This window comes from Pteropus vampyrus, unplaced genomic scaffold (assembly GCF_000151845.1).
Source record: "Pteropus vampyrus isolate Shadow unplaced genomic scaffold, Pvam_2.0 Scaffold15, whole genome shotgun sequence".
Taxonomy (NCBI): domain Eukaryota; kingdom Metazoa; phylum Chordata; class Mammalia; order Chiroptera; family Pteropodidae; genus Pteropus; species Pteropus vampyrus.
In genome coordinates, this window is record NW_011888796.1 from 3402982 (window position 1) to 3421351 (window position 18370).

At 33.9% G+C, this 18370-nt stretch overlaps 1 protein-coding gene across 9 annotated transcripts in view; it reads right to left on the reverse strand.

The window, feature by feature from the left end:
* The window catches only part of FUT8 (fucosyltransferase 8), a 205222-nt gene that overhangs the window by 53844 nt on the left and 133008 nt on the right, over positions 1-18370 (reverse strand). For all 9 annotated transcript variants that reach the window (XM_011384300.2, XM_011384264.2, XM_023526973.1 and 6 more), the window contains one exon: positions 15611-15725. In XM_011384300.2, the coding sequence (XP_011382602.1) occupies positions 15611-15725 (115 nt within the window). The remainder of the gene's footprint in view (positions 1-15610; positions 15726-18370) is intronic.

Sequence of the window (18370 nt, forward strand, 5' to 3'; positions counted from 1 at the left end):
CATCTATTAGTTCAACTGAATTACATGTACAGAGAAAATAGTAATGTCAAGTCCACAGTCACAAAATAAATTAATTGGCAAGCCAGTATTTAGAATCATTGCCAAGACCAATGTCAAGGAGCTTTTTCCCTATGTGTTCTTCTCATCGTTTTATGGTTTCACACCTTACATTTAAGTATTAAAAATCTGAGCCTCAGGGAATTTCCTAGCCCCTCTCTAACAACAGTCCTTCTATAAGGAAGAGTTCAGCCATACAGCTCCTAATTTCCAATAAAGAGAGGCCAGTAAAAACCAAAGGAATGAACCAGGTAAGCTAAGTTGTATTGTGCTCTTTGTCTGCTCTAATCACAAGACTAAATAGTTTTTCATGTGTTTAAAAAGATTCGTGACATCAAGCGTGTTGGTAATGAAGAAAAGAGTCATTAATAGTATGGTGAAAGCATTTCATTGTATTGGAAACGGTCTGATTTTATTTCTCTAAAATTATTTTCAAAACCAAAGCAGAAAAGGTAATGAAGCAAGTAAGAAAACTGAAGTACTACATAGTGGTAATTAAAATGAAGACTCTGGGCATAGTTAATAATCATGAAAGAGAAAGTTAAAAAAATTCTCATTTTTAAAAGCCAAGACCAGAAATTATTGTCTTTTAACATATTAAACAAGAATATTTTCATATCAAAGCTAAGATAGTATCAAGGTGTCCTTTCCATTCCTCTAGCAAAGAACAATCTATTGCAAGTAGTAAGGACAACACAACAGCTGAGACACAAGTAAGCTACTAAGTGGTTCAAGAAATCAATTTCCATTTGGTACTTGATAAAATTTTAAGTGTGGAAACTTAATAGAGAAAAGATATTAAGATATATAGTTTATAGGCTGTTATCCTGACAGATTGAAGTAAAGACAGATAGTTATAATACAGTTATATTGAAGGAAAGTTTATCTTGGTGAGTAAAGCAACAATTGGCTTACTTTAAATGTACTTTTAAAACTTGCTCTTTGCCTACAAATCTCTATTGAATATTTCAAAGCCATTCAAAAAAGAGATGAAAATTCTATAAATTCAGTAGAATGAAACAAATAAATGTGGTGCATGTCTTCCACTGAGGGCCTTTGAGACAGTATTCTGTCATCTCTGAGTACTCCAGGTGGTCTCTAAAAAATCTCTACCTCAGGTTCAAGAGATGTGTGCACCAGAGCAACTTTGGTAATATTTCCTGCTACCATAAGGGTCACAAAAGGAAAGGCAGAGAAAGATCGAGATGCATCCAAGTCCAATTCTCTCATTCAAGACTCTAATGCAAACAAAACTCCTTTCAAGGCTAGAAAAGAGAAGTTAAGTTACCTGAGAAGCCAGATTCTGCCAATCCTACATAAATGCTCAGATCTCCTCGAGTGCTTTAAATTTTTCTCCGTAAGTTTATAGCCTGATATCCACGTCTCAGAACCACCTTAACTGGTCAGGCTAAAAACAGCATGCTTACAAAATTAAGGTTGAATTTTAGAAAGGTCCTCCACTATCATTTTACTTAACAGGATCTACTAAGCTCTCTTTCCTCAAAACCAAAATACAGGATAATATGGCAGGTACTCTTTTAAAAAAAGAGGGATAAGGGAGAAAGGGTGAAGAGAAAGAAGTATGGAAAAGGTGGGAAGAGGGAAGGAGAAGAAGGGAGGATAGGAGGAAGAGTAAAGAGGAAAGGAGGGCAGGGAAAAAGGAAGAAGGGAGAAGCGGGAAAGAAGAAAAGTGAACGGAAGCTCCAGAATGGCTAGCCCTACCTTATACAGGATCAAAAGGTGAAGTAGACAGCACACACAAAAGAGAAACACTGGTTGAAACTTTGCTCTTATGTAAAGGCTGGGAGATGTTTTGTTTCATTTTAAGTAAAAGTCAGAATAACTTTTCCTATTTTGCCAGTTCTTCCATTCTGCAAAGTACCATTCTTTGGGGTAGTATAGGCACTTATAGTACTTTAGTCTACTCACTGGCTTTCGAATCAAACCATCAACGATAGTTAAACCAGAGGTCAAACCTTGCTACCTCTTCTCTCAGAGGTTTTGTTCTATTTTTCCATGCCACTAGCCATGCACTGCGAAACCACTGTTAACTGAGCATAAATTTCTTTGGAATCCCTGGTTCTTTCTTTTCGTTATTATTAAAAACAACAAAAACAGGAACAAAAACCCTCTTAAAACCACCTTTCTCACTGCTTCAGTTTAACAGTACTCTAAACCATTCATGTTATTTTCTTTACCTTTCAAAATCTTCAACACTGTTTTTGCTATTTATTTTTACATAATTTAAGACCTATGATAAATTATAAAACCAGTACAGAGTTACCATGTACCTTCCACACAGTTTTTCTCAATGAGGACATTTTACTTAACCACAGTGCATTATATGACATCAAGAAATGAACATTACACAATGTTAACTAAAATATAGACATTATTTGGATTTAACCAGTTTTTCCATGCATTTTTTTTTGGTATAGTATTATCAAATTTTATAACATATACAGACTCACGTAACATCTACCATAATCAAGATACAAACTATTACATCAAAATAAAGACATTTTCTTACACTACCCCCATTAGAGTTACAGCCTTCCTGAAACCTTAATCCCTGGCAACCCCTGATCTGTTCTCCATGACGATAACTTAATCATTTTGAGAATGTTATAAATGGAATTTAGCCTTCTGAAAAAGGCTCTTTTAGCATTCGGCATAATGCTCTTGAGATCCATTCAAGTTATTGTATTTATCAATAGTTCATTCCTTTTTATTACTGAGCAGTATCCTGTTCGTGTATTTTATCACAGTATATTCAACTACTGAAGGACATTTGGGTTGTTTTCAGGTTTTGGTTATTACAAATTAAGTTGCTATGCATGTGAGTTTACAATTTTTGTGTGGACATGAGCTTTCTTTTCTCTAGGATAAATATACAGGAGTATAACTGCTGAATCACATGGATAAAAGTATATTTAACTCTACAGCAAATTGCCAAACTATTTCCCAGAATGGCTGTACTATTTTATATGAGTATGAGAGCTGGTTGCTCCACATCTTTCATATTTTTTATTTTAGCCATTTTGATAGGTATGCAGTGGTATCTCAACATGTTTTTAAGTTGTATTTCCCTAATAGTTAATGATTTTGAACATTTTATCATATGCATATTTGTCATCCATATATCCTCTTTGGTAAAGTTGTCTTTTCAAAACTTTTGCCTGTTTTCTAATTGGATTGTTTCTTACTGTTGAGATTAGAAATTTCTTAATACATTCTGGATATAAGACCTCTGTTGGATATGTGATTTGCAAAGATTTTTCTCTCCTAGTCTATGACTTGACTTTTTTCCCTATTAAACACATCAAAATTTTTAAATTTTGTTAATGAAGCACAATTTACTGAATTATTTCTTTTATGAATCTTGCTTTTGGAATCATGTTTAAGAACTTTTAGTGTAAGTCATAAAGATTTATTCCAACATTTTCCTCTAAAAGTTTTATAGTTTTACATGTCACATTTACTTTATCTGTCAGATTTTTATTCCTTTAGATTTAATTTTACATAAAGTGTGAGGTTTAGGTCAAGTTTCAATTTTTGCCTACGAGATGTACAATTATTTCAACACCATTTATTGAAAAGACTATGCTTCCTCCATGTAATTGCTTTTGAATCTTCCTCAAATGCCCACTCATAGGTATAATACTCAAAAGAGCTGAAAACTGATACTCAAACAAATGCATGTAGAAGAAGCATGTCCATAGCAGTGCTATTCTCAAATAGCAAAAGGCGGAAACAGCCCAAATGTCCATCAACAAATGAATGGGTGAAATGGTTGGTATACACATACAATGGAATATTATTCAGCCATAAAGGGGAATAAAGTACTAAAATATACTACCACATGGATGCAATTCGAAAACATTATGCTCAGTGAAAGAAGTCAGACAGAAAAAGTCACATAGGTCACATATTACATGATTCCATTTATATGAAATATTCAGAAAGGTAAATCCACAGAGAATGCAGATTGGTGGTTTCCAGAAACTCAGGAAGGTAGAATGAGGAAATGAAGAACAACTACCTAATGTGTATGAGGTTTTCTCTTCTTTTGAATTGATGAAGTTGCACAGCCTCAGGAATGCACTAAGTACCACTGAATTGTTCACTTTAAGATGGTTAGTTTTATGTTATATAAATTTCACCTCAACGAAACAACAACAACAACAACAACAACAACAAAACAAGTTAGCATACCTGTGTGGGTCTACTTAGAACTCTTGTTTTGTTCAATTGATATATACGTCTACCACTCTTCTAATACCATACACTATCTAAATTACGACAGCTGTAATTGTCTTAAAATTAGATAGTGTGATTCCTCCAACTTTATTATTCTTTTTCAAAACTGCTTTAGCTATTTTAGTTCCTTTTTAGTTGCCAATTTTGTTGATCTTTTCAAAGAACCAGCTCTTAGTTTCATTGTTCTTTTCTATTGTTTTTTAAATTTCTATTTCATTTATTTCCACTCTAATCCTTAATTACTTTATTCCTTCTATTTACTTTGGGTTTTGTTCTTCTTTTTCTAGTTCTTTTAGGTGTAAAGTTAGATTGTTTATTTGGAATTTTTTTGTTTCTTGATGTAGGCCTACATAACTTATGAACGTCTAAGTCTCTCCTTTAACTCTTTTTATGCTGCATTCTATAAATTTTGAAAAGTTGTGTTTTCATTTTCATTTGTCTCAAGGTAATTTTTGATTTATTGTTTGATTTCTTCTTTGATCTATTTGTTGTTTAGTAGCATGTTGTTTTTAGTCTCCATATATTTGTATTTTTTTCCAGTTTTCTTCCTGTAGTTGATTTCATATCACTGTGATCAGAAAAGATGCTTGATTTGATTTCAAGCCTCTTTAATTTCTTGAGGCTTGTTTTCTTACCTAATATGTGATCTATCATGGAGAATGCTCCATGTATACTTGACAAAATGTGTATTCTGCACTTTTTGGATGAAATGTTATACAAATGTCTATTAAGTCAATCTGGTCTAATATGCCATTTAAGGCCATTACTTCCTTATTAATTTTCTGTCTGAATGATCTATCAAATAGGAAGTTTTCAGTTTTTCCTTCAAACCCTCACTCATATTTTTCTCCCTCCTTATGGGGCTCCAAAGATACAAACATAAAAAATTTTGTTACCGCCACACAGGTTCCTGAGGCTGTTTACTTTTTTTTATTCAATCTTTATTCTCTCTGTTGTCAGACTGAATAATTTCTATTTATCTAACTTCAAAGGCACTGATTCTTTCCTCTGTCATAGCTGTTCTATTATGAGCCAAATTTTTTCTTAGGTTATGGTATTTTTCAGTTCCAAAATTTCCCTTTGATTTTTCTTTATATCATCTATTTCTTTGCTGAGACTTTTTCTTTCTTTTCTTTTCTTTCATTTGTTTCCAGTCTATGATTGCTTCACTGGAACATCTTTTTTGTAGCTTCTTTAAAATCCTTGTCAGGTAATTCTAACATCTATGTCATCTCAGTGAGGTGTCTGCTGATTATCTTTTGTTTGAATTCAGATTTTCCTGGTATGTTGATGAGTGTTATGAGTTGAGACTCTGCTTTCTATTTTGGTAGGCAGTCAAACCAGGTAGACTCCTAGCTCACTTTTATGGGCTGTGGCTCAAATGTCCATTTAATCATTAAAGCCTTTTCAATGTTATTTTGCTCAGCCCTATTTGTGAGCTACCCAGAGGCTGGTCTGAAGCCCAGGTGGTACATTATGCCAGAGTGTAGTTCTCAAAACTTTTTCTGTATTGATTCTGATCAGTTCATGCATAGAATGTTCAGAGGTCGGCCTGGGATTGCAAACACAGATTTTAATTCCCTCTTTTTCTCTAATTCCTTTTTTTTTCACACTGCTCCCACTCTAGTTAGGAGAAGAATGGAAAGTGCCACATTATTGCAGTGTGGCAATGGTGGTAGACAAGGCTTTGTCCAAAGTCTCTGCAGTTCTGACACCAGTTGAGAGAGGTGGGGCTGCCCTCATTATTGCAGGGCAGAGGTGCAAATTTTGTTTATGATGTTTGCCTGGAGTAGGGTTGATATAATAAAAAAAAATTTTTTTCCAGCTTCATTCACTGGTATTTCTAGGATTCTCCAGCACCCCCAACTGGGATACACAGGAGGCAAAACAAACAAATGAACAAACAAAACAGGAATTCACTCTGTATAGGACTTCTTTTGGTTGTAATTAGCAGGAATAATAGGGTATAATATGTTTACATCTTATCCAGAAACAGAAGTCTGTATTTTAAGCCCAAGGTATTTTCAAACATTCAATGCACATTTAACTACATCTATAATACTACCTACTTATTGACAAACTAATGATTTTGTGTTTCCAGTGGCATTTGCTTACATAAGTTCCTTTTAAAAATGATAAACTAACGTTTATTCAACAACTTGACTCTTGAGAACAAACAGTCCTGTTCCTTATGTAAAAGGAAAGCATAACATTTGTTTGAAGGAAAGAACTTAGAAAGTGAATGCTTAAAGAGATTAGTTAAAGCCTCTAGGACTTTGAACCCAGGAAGGACTCCTTACATTTAAAACCTTTCTCTTGGGGTTCAGCTTTATTTCCTTTTTCATCCATTATATAAATACAAAGGACAAAGCAGTGAGTCATTTGGTTGCAAAGCCAAACATAGTATCTATCTTATCCCTAAACATAATCAATCCTCTCACATGGTATACATAACAACACTTTTCTCTATGTCTGATGACACCTGCAGCTTGAAGATATGGTCTACTTCACTAACTCTAACACTTCCAGGCCCAGCAAGTCCCACTGTAATCACACCAGACCATAAAGAGAATTCAGACCATAATTCAAAATATAAATAAATAAATAAATAAATAAATAAACAAACAAACCCTCCAAACAAGCGAACAAACAAAAAACCACCAGCCTCAGGTAAACCTGAGCAAGACAAATATCCAAAGCCACAGGGCTATTTTATTGGCAGAAGGTTAACTAGAATTCTTCCAATAACTCTAGATAGCCTCTGATATGCTTTAACTTGATAGAAGAAATGATGGTGTGTGCATATAAAAATGTTGGATTTTTAGGTGATATAGTTTGTTTAACAAAGAATAATGGTTAATGTCTTTAAGTATGCTTTGAACTAGTTTTAACATCTTCCCTTTTTCCTTATTAATAAATTATTTCAATTTAAAAAAGAACTATGGTTACGCCAATAAAAAGAGAGAAGAATAAAAGGTACAGTAATTATGGGAAAAACAAGAAATACTTGAGAGAAAACAGTAACAATTAATGGTAAAAATAATGACTTGTCTCTATCCATTTAGATATAGTCAGTAACTCCTTACTTGTCTATAGTGAAATCTCTAGGTGCTACTTTTTCTATCTATACCTTAATCTTTCTGGCTGTTAGAGCCTTCTGTAATAGCAACCCAAATATACCAGTAGAACTTTCTCATAGAGTAAAACAGAAGAAAATTATGAACTAACCTTTTATTTTCTCCTTACCTCCAACATACAAGAAAACAAAGTAAAAAGAAAACTGATTATATTAGCATGGATGCATCAAAACCCCTCTTAAAATCTAAAATCAGACTTCGGCAAAGATTTTAAAAGAAGGAACTAAATTTGTGGTTTACTGAACATCATGCTAACAGTAAATTATATCATACTAATAATAAAGCTGAATAACTATTAAGAGACAATTGCAAAATGACAGCCATATTGGAAATGAAGACGTGTTTATTTGCACATGACATCATAATCTGTGTAGAAAATCTGACAGACTATAAAAAAAGCTACTAGAACTAATATGTGAGCTTAGCAAACTTGCAGAATACAAAATCGGTATACAAAAATCAGATTTTTCTTATGTTAAGGTAGTTTTCTTATGCTATTTTGTTGAGTGTTTTTATTATGAAAAGGAGTTGAATTTTGTCAAATGCTTTTTATGCATCAATTGGGATGATTGTGTGTTGTTTTTCCTTTATATTATTGATGTGGTATATTACATTGATTAATAATGAGTCAGGAATATAAACATCAAAACAAAGAACTGTAGGTATTTAAAAAATTTGTGTGTGTCAGTGTGTGTATGTATAATTCAGAGATCCTCTGAAAATGTTACTAGACTTTAAGCTTCCTGAGGGCAGACAGCATCCCATGTCTGTTTGATTCACCGTTAGTTTTTACTAATTCTTAGAAAATTACCTTTAATAAATTAACTTTATTTACTTCCTATTGCCACTTTGTCCTTTGTCAACATCTAGTAAAGCAATCCCCTCATTCATGAAATGAAAGCTACCGTTGCCAGCAGATGGCAATACAAAAACCAAAAACACTATGTAAAACAGAAGATGGAGAAGCTATATTCTCTCTGCCAAAACAAGACCAGGAGCAGATTATGATACTGACCACAAACTATTTATATCAAACATTAGGGTAAAGCTGAAGAAGATCATTAAAAGAAATCATAGTGCAAAAATATAATGTAAGTCACATTCCTGATGGATTTAAAGTCCACATGAAAAAACAGATTTGCACTCTTAAACATAAATGACTGAGAACAAGAACTGTGGACTAAAACTAGAACTATTATTAGGGAAGAATGAGAAAAGACAATGCCATGTGTAAAAAGGAAAGAAAAATTGAGAGATGACAAAAGAAACGTTAAAATTTGTTAAAGACAGGTGAGAGACAAAGGTAGAGGTGAGAAAAGACAGGTTAGAATCCTGTACACAGTTTTCAACCATTATCATGTAGAGATAAGGAGAACTATCACAATAGTCAATGTGAGGAGATAGAATAGAACAACAAAAAAGGAAAAATAAGAGATCTCTATCAGAAGATGCAAAAAATAAAAAGGAAATTCAAATCTAGTTTAGGAATGCTGAATGACCAACAAGGAAGCACATTATCTGACTAGGAGAAAATATAAGGAAGGTGGAAACAGTATAGTAAAAATCTATACAGAAGAGACAAAAGGATACCTTTGAAGAAGATTTCTATGAGGAAGAACCTGTAAGTCTGCAGAGCAAAGTGAAAGTTACCCTGAGAGTATTGGAAAGAAACAAATCACCAGGAGTAGATAGGATACCATTAGAATTACTTCAAGTCGCAGAGACCGAAAATGTCAAAATCGTAACAAGAAAGTGTCAACAAATATGAAAAACAAGACAATGTCCTACAGACTGGAAACGGTCAATACACATCCCAATCTTTGAGAAAGGAAACGCCAACCAGTGCAGTAACTACAGAACCATTGCTCTAATTTCTCAGACAGGTAAAGTGATGCTCTAGGTGATGCAACAAAGGCTTCTACCTCACATGAAATAAGAAATGCCAGATATTGAAGCTGGATTCAGATAAGGAAGAGGCACTTGAAATCTAACTCCGAGCATTTGCTGGATACTGGAGTGCTCCAAAGAATTTCAGAAGAAGGACAGTCTATATTTTTACAGACTACAGTAAAGCCTTTGACTGTGTCAATCACGAAAAGCTATGGGTTCTTCTGAAAGAAATGGGTGTGCCTTAGCACTTGATAGTCCTGATGCCTAACCTATATTGGGGAAAGGAAATCACTGACAGGATAGTATATGGAAGGACAGAATGGTTTCCTAGGGCAAAGGTATCAGACAAGAGTGCATTTTATCTCTCTCGATTTGTTTAATCTGTACGCAAAATATATATGAAAAATAGGATTACACTCTGGTGAAGGAGGACTAAAACATGGTGGAATATCAATATCAAGATATACGTCTTACTGGCAAAAAGGAGCGATGATTTGAAACAACTTCTGATGAAAATGAAAGAAGAAAGTGCCAAAGCAGGACTGCATTTGAACATCAAGAAGACAAAAATCATGACTACAAAAAATATACAACTTTAACATAGACAATGAAGACATAAAAATTGTTAAAGATGTTTTTGCTTACCTTGATTCAGTCATTAATTCAAATGGAGACTGAAGCCAAGAAATCAAGAGAAAGCTGACACTTGGAAGAGCAGCAATGGAAGAATTAAGAAAGATCACCAAGAGCAAAGATGTGTCATTAGAGACCAAGGCTAAGATAATCCACATCATCTTCGTGTTCCCAGTGACTATGTACAGATATGGAAGTTGGATAGTCAAGAAGGCTGATAGAAAAAAAAAAATGAGTCATCGGAGATATGGAGTCAGAGGAGAACTGTGCAGATACCTTGGACTGCCAGAAAGACAAACACGTGAGTACTGGAGCAAATTAAGCCTGAAATACTGTTAGAGGCAAAAATGAGAAAACTAAAGCTCTCCTACTTCGGGCACATCATGAGAAGGCAGGGTTCTTTGGAAAAGACAATAATTCTGGGGAAAATGGAAGCAGCAAGAAAAGAGGAAGACCAAATATGAGATGGATTGTCTCCCTAAAAGAAGCCATGGCATGAGTCTACAGAAACTTGAGTAGAGTGGTTGAGGACAGGACATTGTGGACATCACTCATTCATGGGGTTGCCGGGAGTTGGAGCTAACTCGAGGCTCGTAATACACACGACCTTGCCACCATATCCTCTTACCACTCCTTGTTCTTTCCTTTTTGAACTTGTTTACAGTTTTGATATTGGGGAAGTATTCTTTCTTAGTATTCTCTTTGGTCTTAGTTCTCAGAAACTCTTTGCTTTTCTCTATTTGATCTTGTCCCAAGCTAAAATTTTCTTTCAGACAGGGAAAGGTCCTGAAATTTTCTCCTTACTCCAGCTATTTTAAATATTTAATAAATATCTTAATATGGCCAAGGTAATAACTATTCCTAATGAGTTACAGTTATTACCACCTCTAGCTTTATTTTGGTTCTCATCCCTGTTGGGCAGAAATACAACTGCTGTCCCAATCATTCGGTAGAACACACTTCACAACTCTGAGAACACTTGATGTTTGGTTTGATGTCATTGTCAGTACATTAGCAGACAAATAGTTTCTAGTTATATCCGGGTCATGAATCTATTTCAAAGAATTTGTCCTATCCAACAAAAATGAGGTCAGACATATCCTCTGTTGGAATAGAGGGTTTCTCCACAATCTAAAATAGATGTTTAATAGCCTCAATAATGCATTAATAGTGTGACTTGGACACTTTCCATCACAAAGACCATCCATACAGGAAAAGAGAAATTTGCTATTTCTCCAACTAATCTGTTATTTTTAAATGGAAAAAAAAACCCTCTATCCTCATTTAAAAAGTAAATAGTTGTTCCCCATTTTCACATCTTTTAGTTTTCTCTCTCTCAAAAAAGGAAAATTATTAATCTACCAATTTCCAGTAAAAGTCCTATTCAAAACATAAACAACACATAGCCCCCAAAACAAAGGAAATTTTTATTATTGCTACTTTTTATTTATTTTATTTAGATTTCACCTGAAATAGGCTCAATTTTGCTTAAAATGTCAACTTTGGGGCTACGTTAGAAAAAAAATCATCCTGTACCAGAAGACAGACAATTTCAAGTTAAACTGGAAATAATCTATATCGCCTAACTAGGAGCTCTCCACCACAGTTGCCAACTTCCAACTTTACCAAACAAGTAAAGAAACTAAGTCATTGTGATTTCATCGTGCTTACTTAATATGAGCTGATTAGAATTTAATATGAGCTGGTTAGAAACTATGAAGTAAATTCTACTTTATGTCCCCATGACTATTTTGTAACTACCAATTTGTACTTCTTAATCCCTTCACCTTTTTCACCCATCCCCGACCTTCTCTCTCCTCTGGCAATCAACAGTTTGTTCTCTGTATCTATGAGACTGTGTTCGTTTTGTTTGTCCATTTATTTTGTTCCTTAGATTAAACAAATAAGCGATACCATGTGGTATTTTTCTTTCTCAGTCTGACTTATTTCACTAAGCATAATAACCTCTAAGTCCTTCCATGTTGTTGTAAATAGCAAGATTTCATTTTTTTTATGGCTAATATTCTATTGTATTATATACCACTACTTCTTTATCTGTTCATCTATTGATGGGCACTTAGGTTGCTTCCATATCTTGGCTATTGTAAATCGCACTGCAGTGAACATAGGGGTGCATATATCTTTTCGAATTAGTATTTTGGTTTTCTTTGGATAAATTTCTGAGTCATAAGGTAATTCTATTTTTAATTTTTTTGTGGAATCTCCAAAGTGTTTTTCATAGTAGCTATACCAATTTGCAGTCCCACCATTAATAAGAGCTATTCTGACATAAGTCAGGTGATATCTTATTGTAGTTTTAATTCACATTTCTCTGATAATTAATGACCTTGAGTATCTTTTCACATGTATTGGCCATCTGTCTGTCTTCTCTGGAGAAATACCTATTCAGGTCCTTTGTCCATTTTTTTAATTGGATTGCTTGCTTTTTTGCTGTTGAGTCATATGAGTTCTTCATAAATTTTAGAAATTAACTCTTTATCAGACGTATCATTGGCAAATATCTTCTATTCAGTAGGTTGTCTTTTCGTTTTGGATGGTTTCCTTTGCTGTGCAAAAACTTTTTAGTTTGATGTAATCTCATTTGCTTATCTTTTCTTTTGTTTCCCTTGCCTGAGGAGATATATCAAAAAAAAATTACTAAGAGCAATGTCAGAGAGTCTGCTACCTATGTGTTCTTCTAGTTTCATGGTTTCAGGTCTTACATTTAAGTCTTTAATCCGTTTTGAGTTTATTCTTATATATGTGTAAGAAGGTGGTCCAGTTTCCTTTTTTTGCATATATCTGTCCAGTTTTCCCAAAACTATTTATTGAAGAGACTGTCTTTACCCCATTGTATATTCTAGCCTCCTTTGTCATAGATTAAATGGCCATATAGGTATGGATTTATTTCTGGGCTCTCTATTCTGTACCATTGGTCTATGTGTCTATTTTTATGTCAGTACCATGCTATTTTGATTACCATAGCCTTGTAGTGTAGTTTGATAGCAGGCAGTATGATACCTCCAACTTTTTTCTTCTTTCTGAAGGTTGCCGTGGCTATTTGAGGTCTTTTATGGTTCCATGTAAATTTTAGGATTATTTTTTCTAGTTATGTGAAAAATGCCATTGGTTTTTTGATAGGGATTGAACTTAATCTATAGTTTGCTTTGGGTAGTATAGACATTTTAATGATGTTGATTCTTCCTATCCATGAGTACAGTATATGTTTCCATTTATTTGTATCTTCTTCAATTTTGTTCTTCAATGACATAATTTTATGAGTACAGGTCTTTTATCTCCTTGGTTAAACTTATTCCCAGGTATTTTTATTTTTTCAATGCAATTGTAAATGGCATTATTTTCTTAGCTTCTCTTTCTGATAGACATTATATCTTAAACAAATCAGAATTTTTTAAAAAATCCTTGTCGGTTACAATGAGAACTGATACATTTCAGTATGAGTAAAAATCTAGTAAAACTGAAAATGTTTTCAACTACCCAAACCAATCATTGAAAGTAAATTATAAAGTTTGAATTACTTACCAGGAATAACATAAGGAATAACATAAGTCTCCCAAACAGGTTTAAAATATTAAAAACATTTGCTTTTATTGTACCTTTTCCTTATTATTCCCTACTTAGATACAAATTATCATCTTTTATATAACTGCTGGCCGATGGGCTAAACAAGGAGAGCCTTCTAAAATCTCTACTAATAAGTTATATAAACTGCTTATTTTTATTTTGAATACAGGTATCAAAGGTCAAAGACTTTTTTTCTTTATCCCAGTTTTTAGCTTTAATAGAACAAGAGAAATTAGCACATAGAGGATCAAATTTGTCCACTTAAAGCCAAGAGGGAAAAGGAAACTGAAGCAGGTAGCAGGTGCTTGTTACAATGTGAGGGGCTGAACTATGACAAAATCATAGTTTAAATATAATTTTTGTTGGGTGAAAATTTAATGAATTTGAGGAAATGGAAGAAACTCAGAACCCATAGTTATTTCCATTTTAAATGAGGATGATAGTTCTGCACCACCAGCTGTTTATAGTTCATTGAATGAGGTTCTAGTTGATAGGAGATAATTATCTCTTCCCTACAGGAGGCAAGTGTTTCTCATTCTGCAGACATCTCTGATAAATGGCCATGGGAGTATGAGACCAAGACAGCATGCCAAGTTCAGTTTGGTTTTTAATGATCTCTTTAAACAGTAGATTTTCTACTTTTTCCTATTTAAAAAAATGTGTACCTTAAAATATACAGAATCGATTTACTGGCTATTATTTTGCTTTTATAAGACACCTTAACCTTAAAAGGAAAGCAGAGTGATTGTACATAGAAAGTATACCATCGATAGTATTAGAAAAGGATAGGCATGGTCATTTCAACTTTTTGAGTGTCAAAGACTTCTACTTACTAATTCATTGTTTTTCCCTAAAGACTATTATATCTTTAAGTGCCTTGTCAGTTAATGATGCTTCCATTTTCATAGTCATTTCAGGCCTTTCACCTACTTGGAAAGGCCTCTCAATTCTATTTTCACACTCTCTGTCAAATTTGTCTCTTAATTTCCAATGCAAACTGCCACATACTTCAATATTTCTCACCTGCCATATGGTCCTCAAATCCTAAATGGTCTCCTTGTTTCCAGTCTCTTCCAAATACTAACACAGTTCAACCAAACTACTATTCTCAGATTAATATCACTAAAGTACCACTCTCATCATGCCACTCTTAGGTGTAAAAAACTTTCAAAAGTAGGCTGTAACTCCAAAATAGGAAAAACCTTATAGCAGATGAAGCAAAAAAAAAAAATCAAAAAGAAAATCAATCCAAGCCTAAAAAAAAGGAAAAATGGGGAAGCAAAATAAAAAATAAAAAAAAAAAACAAAAAAAGAAAAAAAAAAAATTAAAAAGGCCCAGAAACTGGAAGTTAACCCTGATTTCTATTTCCTATATGTTGCATAATGATTTCTATGCAATAAATAAAATATTTCAGTAACCACTTACCGTTTATACACCAGAAAGCTTAACCTGCACCCAAGGACCTCTGCAATCTGGCTCCAAACCTATCTTTTTCCAGCTTATTTTCTATCCCTCCTTTCACATAATGCAAAACTCCAGACAAACTAAAATATCCCATTTCTCATTGGACTCCTATATTGCTCTTTCCCAGCCATGGACTATTACTCACATCATATACTCCAGCCAGTGTGCTCTTCTCCTCTTCTATGCGTCTAAATCCCACCTAATTATCCTTTACAGCTTAGTTCAAATAATACCTTTTCCACAAAGCTATCCCTGACGTCCCCTTCCTCCGATGAGCATTTCATCTGAATCTCTTATATAAAACGTCGCACTTTTTATTTTGTATTGTAGTCATGAGCGTGCGTCTGTGTCTGTGTCTGTGTGTGAAGTAGCTCCCTTTAGGACAAAGGCCTTATTTTAGCCATCTTTGTATTACACTCAAGGCATAAATAACATAGTCTTTCTAAATAAATATGTAAAATGAGTGAGTAAAAACTCTCAAAAAGAAAGGGCTAACAAGACTACAAACCAACAGCAACTCTTTTAGTTTTATTATGATTTTCTTTCTTTTTTCACTCAAGCTTAGTTCTTAACCAAACATTACCTGAAGATATGTTATTCTCCGCTGGACCAGCTCTGTCAGATCTTTGGCCTCCTTTTCCCGCCAATCACCTGCTCCATCTGTTTGGCTGAGGTAGTATAGATCCGTCATTATAGACCTATGAAAGGAAACAACACTGGAAGTCTTACTTATTTGTACTTCATCACAGAATTACACAATCATAAGAAGAGAGTCAAATTCTTCATAAAGATTGATGCTCACACTCATCTTTTACTTTCTATCAAGGCTGTGAAATTCAAGGCTGATGTTTACACTCATCTTTTACTTTCTATCAAGGCTGTGAAATTCAACAATTAGTCTCTAACACCCAAGATTTATTCCTATTGTAAATTTTTACTGTTGAGAAAAATCTACCTTTTTTTCCCCCCGGGTGAGTCAGGTATACCTATTCCCCAACACAAAGCACTACAGAGACCAGGGTATAGTGGATATCCATGGCAAAAAAAAAAAAAAAAGGTGGATTAACATAAAGGAGAGAAATATGTTGGTGCCATTATTTGAATATTACCTTTTGTTTTCTCTGTCATTTCTTGTCCCCTCTTAAATTTTCTCTTTATACTTTAAGACTCTGAGTGGTTGGGAAAAGATCAGAGAATAATTCTGGCAATTGTCTAAACCAAGGGTCAGCAAACTTTTTTTTTGTAAAAGGCCAGGTAGTATTTTAGGCTTTGTGGGCCTCTGTTGCCTTTATAGTAGGAAAGCTGCCATAGACAATACAGAAATGAATTCATGTACGTGTGTTTAAATAAAACTTTATTCACAAAAACAAGCTATGAGCCAGATTTGGCCCTTGGGCCATAATTTGACAATTCTTGGTCTAAACTAATAAAATGATTGTTAAGTTACTTTCCCACTTTTGTGTGGAATCAGTAATTTCAATTATAACAGTACATTTCCTACAGAGTAAACTAAAATACCCAGTACACTAGGAAGAGAAATTTTAGGCTGGTGCAGAAGGTTTTATTTATATTGCATTAAATAAAAGCCATGACTTTCATTTAGTGATAAAGAAAAATAAAAATCAAGACTGCTTTCTTTCTGACAACCCCTACCAATCTATCAGCAAACATTTAGTCAATTTCTGACCACATATCACCGACTGGCACCAGTGACCACTAAGCCATCAACTGAGCTACCATCTTTTCTCACCTGAATTATTATAGTAACCTCTGAATAGGTCTACACCCTGCTTCTACGCTTGCCTACCTCTACAGTCTATTCTCAATACTGTAGTCATAAACTGTTTAAAGGTCAGTCATATAACTTTACCCCTTTGCTCTTAACATTGAATAGACTCTTCATCTCACTCAGTCAAACTGAAAGTTATTACTTTGACCTACAATGCCCCAAACAATTTAGCCCTCTATTACCTCTTCGATTTCATCTCCTACTATTGTCTTCCTTGCTTACTCTACTTCAGCCACACAGCCTTGTCACTAAACCCTGAACCTGCCAGGCATGTTCCTACTTCAAGATGTTTGCATTTGATCCTTCTTCCTTTGAAATGCTCGTTTCCCAAATACCCAACCACATCCAAATGTCTTTGCTCATATGTCACCTTCTCCATAAGTCTTTCCCAAACTAGCTCACTTAAAAATTCCAGCACCCAATCACCATCACCATTCCTTGGTTTTCTCTCTCCTCCTTCCCTGCTTCATTTTTCTCTAAGCAATTACCTTCTAATATACATCATTACTTCCTTATTTTAGTATCTTTATCCCCCTACCAGAATTTAAGCTCCATGAGAGCAGGGGTTTAAAAAAAAAACAAAAAAAACCTGCTTTTTAATCATTTAGAACAGTACTGGTCACATAGAAAATGTTCAGTAATTATCTTTGAATAGATATATAAATGAAAAGTAGCAAAAGAAAAACTGCAAAAATTTTAGATGATATGTTGATAATTTTTACATTTCACAAATCCAATTTCATGGTAGAAAGGCTTGGCGAATAATCCTTAACTAGTTATAGTTCTAGCTTCATCCATTCTCTACACTCTTCTCTACACTTTGTGTTAACTCTTCTGTTCAAGGAATGCTTATGTATTATTTGCTTCTGAAAATTATAAAGTTAGAAATTTATTTCTATTTATCAGAAAAACATATATAAATAAAATATATCATATATATGTTTCTAGAAGTCACTTATAATAATGGTATTAACTAAAAACATAAAGCATTAGCTGGAGGTTCAAAAAGTACTTACAGAAAATTTATCTATAATATTCAATAATAAGAACAATGAACAACAAAGGTATGAAGCTCTTACTATGGGCCAGACACCTCTTTTATGTACTTTACATTATTTCATTTAATCCTCATAACTATTAGATAAGAAACATAAGGCACTGAAAGATTAAATAATTTACTCAAAGTCACAAATTTCAGAAGTGCAGAGTGAGAGATCAAACCCAAGTACTGTAATTCTAAAGCTTAGGTTTTTAACTACGACACTAACAAATATCAAAGCGAGGGGTCTGGAATATAAAAGCGTGAACTCTGTTCAATGTAAACATGCAAAATCAAAGTCTGAATAAGAAGAGAAAGAGCTTTGGGAGTCTGACAGACTTATCTTCCAGTTTGGGCTCTACTTCTTATGAACTTTGTGTCCTTGGAAAGTTATTTTGACACCTCTGAGACTAAGTTACTTCATTTTAAAATAAATATTATAATACTTTCCACATATTTTTAAAAAAATGATTAGTGACAATACACACAAAGTAGTAATATAGGTAGTGGCTGCT